Source organism: Gymnoscopelus microlampas, assembly GCF_963454915.1.
Source record: "Gymnoscopelus microlampas genome assembly, chromosome: 20".
Taxonomy (NCBI): Eukaryota; Metazoa; Chordata; class Actinopteri; order Myctophiformes; family Myctophidae; genus Gymnoscopelus; species Gymnoscopelus microlampas.
In genome coordinates this window covers 14,113,470-14,125,732 of record NC_139957.1, presented here as the reverse complement: position 1 = coordinate 14,125,732, position 12,263 = coordinate 14,113,470, and the positions used below count along the sequence as shown (strand labels likewise).

Genomic DNA, 12,263 nt, shown 5'->3' with positions numbered 1-12,263 from the left:
CAAAAATATAAAATGACACAGATCCTTTCCCGGTTTTAATGGGTAATTTATCCATTTGTAACTGAGTCGAATCAAAACCATATTGCACAATGAGATGAGCTGATATAGAAAATAATGGAAGAGGTGGAGGTGAAGAATACCTTGTTGTGGAATACAGCGTACATAAACAGTATTTATCCTTCTCTTGTGCATCAGAGGTTCCAGGCGGAGCTGTCTACTGGTCATCAGATCCTTCACTCTGTCATCACTGAAGCTCTTCATCTGCTGCACAGAGGAGAGGTAGAGGACAGGTGAGAACTGCCTGTTTGTACGGTGGTCTATAAACATTCAATATGAAATAACAATAGAATCCGCACACCAGAATTCTGCTCCCATCTATAAACATTCAACACTCAAAAATGACTGAACTCATAAAATAACTTATTTTCTAAAGGAGACTCTTTGTGTCTCCTACCGGAACCCACTGCTCGTCATCAAATTATTGGCTTAGGAATTCGACAAAAACAAAAGAATAGTCTCCATGGGGTGAGAAAATAAAGTCATTTTGGGGGTGAACTATCCTATATATCCTACTATATAAGTAGACTACTCGAGTAAATGTACTTTGTTACTGTCCACCACTGGCAATCGGCCTGTTCTGAATGCATGTGCATTCTGAACGGGCGCGTGCTCTGAAACAGCCACTGCACTAGTTCATCGAAACATTCACAAATGATCCAGGTGTGTTTCCTGATTATGATTTATTTTCACGTGTGTTGGTCCATCCAGGAGTGACTTCATCCTGAAGCTGTCCCAGCTGAGGGAACACTGGCAGGGTGCGGTGCAGAGGGCGGCTCAGCGGCGCTCCCTGGTGGAGGGTTTGGTGAAACACTGGCACCAGTATGGCCGCAGCCTCCGGAAGCTGCAGAGGTTCCTGTCCCACACCCAGAACCTCCTGCCCCCTGCCGGACCGGCCCGGTCCAACCTGCAGCAGCTACGACGCACCCTGCAGGAGCTCCAGGTTGGTATTCCCAACAAGGCGGGCCTTGAAAGTTTTTGGTTTGAACATTTATTGGATCACATAAATAATACATTATTTAAAGGGATAATTCACCCCCAAAATGACTTTTTTTCTATCAATTAGTCACCCCATGGAGACTTGAATTCATGGATATTTTTTTGTTTTTGTCGCATTCCTAAGCCAATCATTTTATGACCGGTGGTTCCGGTAGGAGACACAAAGAGTCTCCTTGTGTCTCCTACCAGAATCGCTGCCTACCGATCCGCTGGTCATCGAATTATTGGCTTAGAAATGCGACAAAAACTAAAAAATATCCATGAATTCAAGTCTCCATGGGTTGACTAATCGTTTAACTATCCCTTTAACATATATATATATATATAATAATTGGGCTTATTGATTGCATGTAAAAATATGCTGAATGTATGTGAAATATATTTTCTCATGTGGAAATGCAGTTTCACAAATACATTGGATGATTTACGCTCAAAATCATCAAAGGTCAAGGACACATTCAAGGCCAAAGTCCAGAACCTTTCTTCTCTTCTCTCCAGCACACAGAGTTGCTGTTCCAGCGGTACCAGTGTAGTTACATCCACACCCTGGAGATGGGCAGGCAGCTCTTCTCCATGGGGGATGAGGACACCCAGGTCCAGCTGCAGGCCGAGCTCGGCAACCTGCAGGAGGAGTGGGACAGCCTGCACAGCCTGCTGGGCAAGAGGACGGAGCTCACCGAGTCCATAGTTAAGGTACTGTACTGTACTGTACTGCAATGGGTTGCGACTATATCTGCATATAGTCGCAGGTGGAAACCTCAATTTCCAAAACTGTCACTTTTCAGGATTCAAATTCAAAAATAGCAAAAGTAGCAGATCTACAAGCTCTTGGATCTACGAGCTTGTGGATCTGCTACTTTTAATGCTTTTGTGTGACGCGTGACACTGTAGTACGATCAAGTAGGGCGTTAATTTACGAAAAAAAACAAAAAGTTAGAATATGGAGATAGGCGGTTTCTGCCCGACAGCAACGATATGCTGATTATTTAGATAACTACTTATCTAGTATTAGTCCTCACTGGACTGCCGAGGAGGACTTTATGTACAGAAGGATTGTATTTTGTCCGTCCGTCCGTCCGTCCGTCCGTCCGTCCGTCCGAGATCTTCTCTGGAGCTTACCTTCTATATTATATTATTTATTATTTTGTATTGTTCTTATTGAACTTTTAATCTATGATTTATTATGACCTCTTCCATTTAGGAAAGGATTCCAAATAAGCCTCCTCGCACAGCAACTTGTTTTCTTTGATATGTATCGTTTCTATTTTTTTATAACGATGTGCTAAATAAAATAAACTAAACTAGTATAAGGCCTAGCTGGCCTTGTGGTTAGAGTTCCTTTGTAGCACATACTTGTTTTCTTAGCACTCATTCACTCACTCTACTCACTAACCTTGACCACTTTGTTGTTGTTAGACAATGTTCGTGGCATTTATTTCAGCCTTGTACTTTGTAAGTTGCAGTGGATAAACATCTGCTAAATGCCCTAAAGAGCTCTTCTGAAAGCTGATAGTGAAGGTACTAATTCAATGATTTCATTAGTTCAGCTGACAAGTGGCTTAAGGGAAGGTTTCAACAATGGTTGGCTTAATTTCAGGATTTGTGTTGCCAGAGAGGCCTGTGTTCCTCGCTGATTATGTTGTCAAGATATTCCATCAATCTTTCTACAGTTATTTGGATAAGTGCTTTTTTGGTTGAATGATATAAATCAAGACCAGTGCCAGTGAATAGTTTTCATGGGGTCTCAACGTTTGATTCACTGGTTTCAAAGTGGGATCCCGGGGAAAAAATAGGAACACTGTAACCCTTTTCGGTTATAAAAGATTTGTGTTGTGAGATAATAGATCAGCTATTGAAAAACCTTGACAAAATGGTTGACAAATACAGGGTTCCCTGGCTCAAAATCTTTTCAAATGGGGATCCACAGCCAAACGCATAGTATCAATTTGGGGGTCCTTGACATGAAAATGTTTAAGAAACACTGGCTAGCAGATCAAAGAACCGTGTGATGTTTCAGCATAATACTGACTGACAGCAGTGCAACCGGATACAGAAGAATTAGTCTAGTCTAGGTGTTGTTAACCCATTCAATCCGTGAACGCATCTGTGTCATTTTAGATTTTAGCCATAACCATTATTTTTATACTATTTTTGAAAAATCCTAAAGATTTGTGCAAATCTTCAAATACATATATTTCTTTGAAACAACATTTTTAACTCAAATCTTTGCTTCTGGGGGTCCCTGGAACAACATATTTTGATGGGGATCGACGGCCAGAAACATATATTTTTGACATGGAAAAGCACCACTGATATAGCAAGACATTTGTTTAGACATTTGACAGTTATAAATGTTCGCTTTAAAAATATATATATTCAAAGATTTGCACAAATGTTCAAAAATAGCAGATCTACAAGCTCATAGCGCGGCACCAAGTGCCACACTATGAGCTTGTATATCTATTTGATATTTTTGAATAGCCAAAGTGACAGAGATGCGTTCCCGGATTGAATGGGTTAATGGACAGGCCTGTCGTAGAGATGTCTGTGGAGTGACATCACAATATGCTGATCGATAACCAGGAAGCTCCCATTTCACAGGCAATACCCAATCAATGAAATATGAGATTTTACTGTCTTGATGTCTTAATGCTTGCTGTTTAGTGTAAAGCACTTGCTTTGTGTTGAAATGTGCTATACAAATAAACTTGCCTTGCTTTGAGAGACAAGACATCAATATTGTTGGACCCTGTACCTATAAAAGTAGGAGGTCGGAGTCGCATATTGTCATAGCTATTTAAAAAGTGTCTTTAATACGTTTTGAGGGCCAGACGGTGTTAATTTCACAATTTAATTGTGCTAAATGCACAACATTGTCAAAATGTGAGACGGTGTTTACACACGAGAACAGTGTGGAGAGCTGTTCAGGACGTTATTTGAGATGCATGGGCTTTGAGGTGTCCTCGGAGACACATAGAGAGAGGGATACAGAGGGACAGAGAGGCAGAAGAGGACACAGAAAAACAAAAATAAGAAATAAGGAGAGAGGCTGAAACAAGAAAGACTGAAATAATGAGAGCACTTCACAAAGTGAAGGAGGGCGAGGGAGAGAGAGAGAGAGAAGAAGGAAAGACTTAGAAAGTTTGAAAGAGGCAAATAATGAGACAGAGACCGGGGTGAGAAAACGGAGATGGATTCTAAATGTGGGTCCTAAATGTAGCCGACTGGGGTTTCTCTGAGTGCTCCATTTGAAACTTTTTGAAACCACATACTGGCCTGATTTCCCTGCTTCTCCTCCATTGTACCTGGGCTGTTTTCTCTGTTTCCTCTATTCTCCTCTACACAGTAAAATCCTCAGTGTCAATTTAACTTTGAGAGTATACAATTGGAACCAAATGGACCCATAAGGGGTCCTTTTGGTTCCATTTGTATACTCTCAAAGTTACAAATGGATAAATGAGGGTTTTGCTGTGTACCCTCTTTCACACTCTCTTTCACACTCTCCACCATCTATTTCTCCTACTCTGCCTGTACTACCCATGCTGTGCCGTGGGTCTGAAGGTTCCTGCTGTTTCTCAGAGTGAATTAGGGGTTCCATTTCTGTCTCAGTGGTCTAGGGGCTCCACTGAACAACAGCGCAATTCTCCCATCATCCTTAACTACTGCTAAGTGGTGACCTATGGTGTGATGTACAGTGGATATAATGCATTACCAATTGTCACAGCGATCCAGTAGAATACACACTAGTAGTGGGCATGATCATTTTTCTGTCCCGATTTTTCTTTACAGATTATGAAAAGCGTTAGGATTAGATCGTAAGCTTTCAAAATATGTGTCATACATTGAAATATACTGAAAATAGTTGAAGATGCTTGCTTGAGTGTTAAACCTCAAATCCTAGTTGCACTGTCAAAGATCTGTCTTATCTCACACCTCACTGCAGTTTAAGGACAAATTATAAGTATTTTGTCATCCTAATGTAACCAGATGGACCCTTATTGGTTACATTTGTATACTCTGAGTTACAAATGTTTTACCATGTTGAACTCCTTGATGCAGGATATGAGATGATGAAGCAATCCTGTGTTCAGGCATGCTGTTGAAACCATCTGTGTACATCTGCATGCTTTTGCCACTGATTAAACTGACGGAGCAGTATGTCTGTGGGTTGAGACACACAGAGAGGCTCTGTAGTCGCTGTCAGGGTGTAATATCGTCAAAGGAACGTGTGTAAATGACCTACTATAATTTAATGAAATAATACTACTGCTGTGAAAATCCAACTTGAGCTGAGTAAGCTACTTGTGCATTTATCAAACCAGGGACATTGACAGGGACTCACGTTTTCCTCTGTAAGCTCATTCAGTTCAAATGTTTACTTAACAAGGCAAGTTGACAAAGACCACATTTTTAACTAGAGCAATGTCCAGGGGATAGTTCACTGGGTGCTGGAATGTTACACGCATGCGCACACGCACCCACCCACACAGTGCTTTTTCATTTATTCTTTTTTTCACAAGATATCAAATTTAGAAGCGTTTTTTTAGGCCGCTAGTTTCGGTTTGTTCTCATCATGTTAGTTGAAATGTGTCGTTTTTTATTGCAATTAGCCATACAGTATGTGCCATCAGACTTGTGATTCAGTGATCTGGATCGACACCTGGCTACTGCATAATGTGAGACTTGTTTTGCACCTGCAGGTCACCACCAACCATCTGTCCCTGATTAGCTGAGGTTTTCCATGCCTCTGATGGATAGGCATCAGCTTGAATTAACAGTTTCAACATAATCAACACAATCAACATTTCTGAAAGTAAAAGACAACCGTATAGTGTAATTGGTTTTTATTTTCATTATTTCTCAGAACTGGGAGCACTTTGAGGCCAGACTAGGCGATGGCGTGCTACATCTGAAAGATGTGAAGACCAGGCTCAACCTGTCCATGCCTGATCATGTTGATGATCTGCAAAGAGCTGAGCATTTCAACAAGGTAAATAATAATACATTTGTGGCTGCCTTTCACAACACTCAAGAAAGATAACCTACAAAGCATGAAGCAAAAGGAAATCAAACATGTATAGTTGTATGAGAGATCAAACGTATTTAAATTAACATACAAACACTAACATAAACAAAGGACTTCTAAGTAGGACTGACAGACACGTGTAGAGCAGGGAGATGCACAAGGACACTACAAAGGACATAGGAGAAATCCACAATACATTACATTGACTGATGTCAGTTTGAACAGGTGGGTTTTGAGGTGGGATTGAAATGTTGGTAGGCGTCAGACTGTCGGATGTGTGTGGGGAGGGGCTAGGGGGAGATGAAAGCCCTTCTGGGACCTTTAAAAAAAAAACTTTTACTAAATATATAAAAATAAATGACTATATATATATATATATATATAATTGTTATTTTTTTACAGTGTTTTTGTTTGCCTTTTGGGGAGGCCAAGTGATTTTGCAGAAATGGTCGAAACAATGTAAAAATATTGAAAATAGACGATTTACAGTACAAGCACACAACACGTCGCAATGCATTGTAAGCTTGAGAGGCATGAGGTGGGGATGGTCGAGACCAGCAGAGGATGGGGGGTAGTGTACTCATGGAGGAGGTAAGAGATACGTGGGGGCTAGGTTGTGGAGGGCTTTGAAGGTGGTTTTGGAGCCAATGAGTAGGGCCTCAGTTTTGCTGCCACTGAACATCAAAAGGTTCCTACGCTCACCCGGCCCATGATGTCCTGAAGGCATTGGTGAGGGAGGTAAAAGTGAGGCTAGTGATGGGTTTAGTGCAGAGGTTCCCAGGGCCTACTTGAAACTCTCTGTGTTCGCAGCCGGTTAAATGGTCACGTGGGTGGGCCTCGTGCATTTTCAGAGCATGTTTATTTGAATGATCAAACAATCAATCGATTGTGTTCCAGCTTGGATCAAGTACAGTAGTATACTTTAAGTTCCTATTCATCGGTATCACAGTGAAAAAAAAAAATGAAAAAAATACCAAGGCTTTTAAAAATATTATTATCATTAAAATCTTACTGTTTTGCCAATTACTTGGGGGCCCACTTGCAATATCCTCATGGCCCACAGGTTGGGAATAGCTGGTTTAGTGGAGCGGTAGAGTTGTGTGTCATCAGTGTGTCATGAATAGGAGTGTGCCCAGTACTGACCCCTGGGTGACACCTTGTGAAACAGCAGAACACTTTGACATATGATTTTTTTTTTTGAGGTACACAACTACTCAAGTCAGGATGTTTGCACACATGTGTACACATCCTGGCCGGCAATAATATTGACAACTGTCACTCTTCTTCACAAGATGGAAACATCCTGGTAACATGATTATCAGCTGTTCTGTTCAGGGTTTCCAAACTCATGTGTCTGTTGCATTGCTTCTTATCAGAGCTCATTAGCCCAGCTGTCAGGGGGAAACAATCATTTAGTGCTCCTACTAAATCCAAAAAACAATCAAAGTCTCTCCTAATCCAAAGTTAGCAACAGGTTTGTCCCACAACTCATCCCTTCTGGCTCATCAGGGCTTTTAACCTCCTCCACCCCTTTCCCTCCCTCTTTCACCCCCTCCCCCTCTCTTTTCCACCCCCTTCCCCTCCCCCCTGTCCCGTCCAGGCCTGCTGGCTATGGCCCTTTAATCCTCTCTCGGGGTGGGGAGAGAGAGAAAAGAGTGTGTGTGTGTGTGTGTGAGAGTGTGAGAGAGAGAGAGAGAGACGGGGCAGTTGGAGAGAGGACACTGGAGAGAGTGGTTGTCAGGACGAGAGTGACCGAGCGTTGGAGGGGGTCCCTGACCGTTTTGTTTGTTTGTCTGCTTGGCTGTGTGTTATGCTATGCAGGAGAGCAAGGACTCACTGGAGGACTGGGCTGAGAGCCTGACGGAGCTGTCCACCATGAAGACGGACCTGTCCCAGTACATCATCGCTGATGACGTCCTGCTACTGCAGGAGCAGGTGGAGCACCTCCACTGCCAGTGGGAGGAGCTGTGCCTAAAGGTCAGTAGGTCATGGTTTGGGGGGGGGGGGGGGGGGGGGGGGCTGACTGAACCACTCTAGAGATACCTCCATAGGGCGGCACTCACTGTCCTTCAAGAAGTTCATGGGTAAAACCGTAGCATTACGATCACAATGCTTCCTAAGGGTTGTGGTCACTTTGCTGGACGTGTGGTCCTTTATGGATGGGGAGTGTTATAAGAGATGTGCTCTTTGAACAGTAAAGTTAGCATAGCATACATTTTAGTAAATGTGTGCTCTCATTGTACATTACCTGTAACATTACTTGCAGGAAGTTGTCTTTGTAGGTGGATTTCCTACCAGAAATGCTGATATATTTAAAGTATATCAGTTGAAAATGCATAATTTACGCTGAGCAACGCAGTTGTACGATGAAGAATGAATTGGGTATGAGGCTTTACTAGACAACCTTGTTTTGTTTTGACTCAAATCACACAGTTCAACACAGTCTTCACACATAGTCAAGATCCACAGCTGTATTACAGACAGACAAAATAGTTTGACAGGACGTGCTGACAGGTATGGTACAGTATACAATGCAAACAAACTGCACAAGACTGAATTTAACTTCTTGAACGCTAGTGTCCCTTTTCTGGGTGATGGAACGTGTTGTGAGCTTGTAGATTTGCTATTTTAAGTGAAGAGATTTGGTGCAGAGGCAAGAAATAAGGGCGGCCCAAGATAGAGCCCCGGGGGACCCCGGTCAACAAAGTATATAGGGTTTTAAGTGATTCATGTAGAAGACACTTTATTCTCCTACGGTGTCTGTCTCTTATGGAGGCATCCTCCACAGCCTGCCTGCACACCCACGTGGGTGGGTCTGTAGGCAGTTTGTTTTGTTTCTGTGTTACTTGTATGTATCGTGAGTGTGTGCCTGGGTGACTTGGGACAGTTTATTTGTCCTAAACCTCAGCAGACAGGAGACACAGTGTTGAGTCTTTAATGTGTCAGCTCAGGTTCATTATTATTAAATCAACTGGTTGTTTTTGAAAAGGGTGCACCACCAGATTGTCATCTGACTCGGCCTGTTGCCTCGCTGCGCTCTCTGCTATTCGACATGCCATAGATTGAAGACAAAAGTCTAGTACAGATGTCTTGTGTGTGTGTGTGTGTCTTGTGTGTGTGTGTTCGTTTGTTCTGCTTGTGTGTTTTAATTTAGCAGTCATTTACCTAGTTACGGACAAACGCTGCAGGGGCTAAGGTATTCATGAGCTGAGCAGAGTTACTAAATCTTCTGTGGAGTTTTGTTAGGGTGTTCAGTCAGACCAACAGGTCTGTGGAGGCGGGGGGGGGGGGGGGTTTAAGGGGGTTCAGGGGAACAGATGGTGATTGCGAAAATGAGTTTTGGCCTTTTGTATTCAAATCTGCGTGTGTGTGTGTGTGTGTGTGTGTGTGTGTGTGTGTGAGGGGGGGGGGGGGGGGGGTTACCATGGAGAACGTAGTAGCTTTCACTTTTTGTGTAGCTTTCAATTTTTGTGTTTGAATTTAAGTCAGAGCGGTGCGTGTGCATGTGTGTGTGCATGACTGTGTCTCTGTGTATAGACACAGTCCTCCACCAGTCTGGTAACAGGGCACAGAGAGTGCAGCCTCCCTTTAAAGTCTTGAGGGCTGACAGTGGTTCTTCAGCTCTCCTGGAAAATGTTGTATCTCCAGAGAATGACATGTTGTTGTCACCTCAGGCTCTGTTCCTACAACATAATGTAATACCAACTGTGAAATATTCTGCTTCAGTATCGCATAAAACTGACAGCTTCACTATGTACAGCCACCAGGCGCACATTTGTTTTATAATGCAAAAATACAAAGTGGCATTTTATTATATACTGTAAACCACCCAAAAAGTTGTAATGCCGCGATTACTCCAATCGATAAAAATGCAAGACTTGCTCTGATGCATCGTTTTGTTCAATTGAGTGTGTTTTACCATAAAGCATTCTATGCATTTCTTTATAATAGTATAATACTACTACTACTACTACTGTAGTTGAGCAGTGAGCACCCATAGCCAAGGGGACAATCTGAGGAAGCACACCTGACATTTGACATTTGATCATATTTTAGCCTTAACACCTGTATCGAGCCTAGACTATACCAGAACAGAGACGAGCTGAGAAGGATTTGGAAAAGGCTTGACCAATGCCCTTTTGATGTGTGACACCTCCTCTCTCTACATAGTAAAATCCTCACTGTTACTTGCTGTTCTACCTTATGAAGATTTACACTCTCACCGCCTCCCCAGCATCCACCTGTGGGCTCGGTTTCAATGATCCTCTTTGGGTCTCTCTTGCTCTTTCATTCCCTGTAATATCTATTGGGCAGATGTATTGGAAATATTTCCATGCTTAAAGGGAATTCATTAATTGAGAGAGCCTTGACTGCAAAATGTGCTTTTACTGTATGTTCATATCTATAATTATGCTATAATTCATATCTATAATTATCATAATTGTGCAGAATGTACTCTGTGTTGATTTATCAGTGTCACTTTTGTGGAGGTGCAGGCACTCATAATGGAGTTTTTAATCAACTCTAATGGTGTGGTGTCCCCAGCTATTTGAGGCCATGTGTCACACTTTCTGTCTTCCCTGCTCAGGTGTCTCTGCGTAAACAGGAGATAGCCGACCGTCTCAATGCCTGGATCATCTTCAACGACAAGAACAAGGAGCTGTGTGAGTGGTTGACCCAGATGGAGAACAAGGTGGCTCATAACTCTGACCTCAGCATCGAGGAGATGGTGGAGAAACTCAAGAAGGTAATGTCTAATTTATATTGTACTTGGATGCGCATTGTGTCACACACCGAAAATAGCCAATCTACAAGCTCACAACGCATCCCAGCTCGTTGCATTGTGTTTTGTAGATCTGCTATTTTCAGTGTGCGACACTGGCACGCAACTAAGTATAAATCAGGTTTAAGGAGGTGTGTGTGTGTGTGTGTGTGTGTGTGTGTGTGTGTGTGTGTGTGTGTGTGTGTGTGTGTGTGTGTGTGTACTTGCTTATGCATTTTAATGAGGGGATTAGACTGATAGCAGATGCTTGGGGTGTTTAATCTAATCTTACATGGTGGTATGTAATAACTTATGAGCAAATAAGCAATCTTCAAATTTTATAATCATTATTAGTCTAATGACCATTGTATAAGATTGCTTATTTAGACAACTGCACCACTATGATTCAATTCAATACAACAGAGGCTATCACTCTTCAAGTAGTCTGACACATCATTGCTAGAACAGACAGATTAATTTCATTCTTGCTTAAATGAAACTTCACAAAATCACAAAACCCGTTCAGAACACATTTAGCCTAACATACAGTTTACAGCAGTATTTCTATTGTAGCCACTAAATGTAGCTGAATATTTGGTGTCATTTTTGTCCACCAAATATCACCTCCACCAAATATTTAGCAGTTGTGACATGTTTTGAACACAGGGGTTTGAACGCAGTGAGATGTGACAGAGGGAGAGATGAAGGCCTGCATGGCTTTCAGCGAAGCCTCTGATTGTGCAAGAGATGCCAGCTGTTTGTCCCCCTGCAAGGCCACATGGACTTGTTTTGTGTCGGGGGCCCGGCCTCTTTTTAGTCATGGTGTGTGTGTGTGTGTGGGGGTGGAGCGAAGGCCAATTGGCGTCGGTGATACCCAGACATATCGGCCCAGTGGGAGTTTTTTAAAACACTTGATTTCAATTCAGATTTCAGTTAAGTCCAACATTTGCATACTTAAGCACAGGCTCACAATACACTAACGTAAAACAAGGCTTTAAATATGTAATTTCATGTTCCTGGTTCCTAGGCACATATACATCCATCGTATCAGGATACATTACAGATTACAGGACATTACATTACAGGAGCCATGTTCTTTAAGTGCACAAGAACTTTAATACTTTGTCCTGAGAAAGAGGACACACTGAGAGCAGGCCTACATGACTCTTTTGTGTGCACGCACACATGCACACTATTGACCATAATGTCCTCTAGGACTGCATGGAGGAGATGAACCTGTTCAGCGAGAATAAGACTCACCTGAAGCAGCTTGGAGAGCAGCTCATCACCGCCAGCAACAAGACCAAGGAGACGGAGGTCAACGACAAACTCAAAGACATCAACGACCGCTGGCAGCATCTCTTTGACCACATTGACGCCAGGTACACAAAACGGCTACACACAGGTGGAAGGTGGTTT

The 12,263-nt window shown here is 42.5% G+C and overlaps 1 protein-coding gene across 1 annotated transcript in view; it reads left to right on the top strand.

Annotated features, from left to right (window-relative positions):
• Positions 1-12,263, top strand: part of syne2b (spectrin repeat containing, nuclear envelope 2b) — a 172,844-nt gene that overhangs the window by 126,811 nt on the left and 33,770 nt on the right. Inside the window, exons 113-119 of the mRNA XM_084045516.1 lie at positions 196-290; positions 769-1,000; positions 1,555-1,749; positions 5,921-6,046; positions 7,904-8,059; positions 10,671-10,829; positions 12,060-12,226. Of these exons, the coding sequence (XP_083901642.1) occupies positions 196-290; positions 769-1,000; positions 1,555-1,749; positions 5,921-6,046; positions 7,904-8,059; positions 10,671-10,829; positions 12,060-12,226 (1,130 nt within the window). The remainder of the gene's footprint in view (positions 1-195; positions 291-768; positions 1,001-1,554; positions 1,750-5,920; positions 6,047-7,903; positions 8,060-10,670; positions 10,830-12,059; positions 12,227-12,263) is intronic.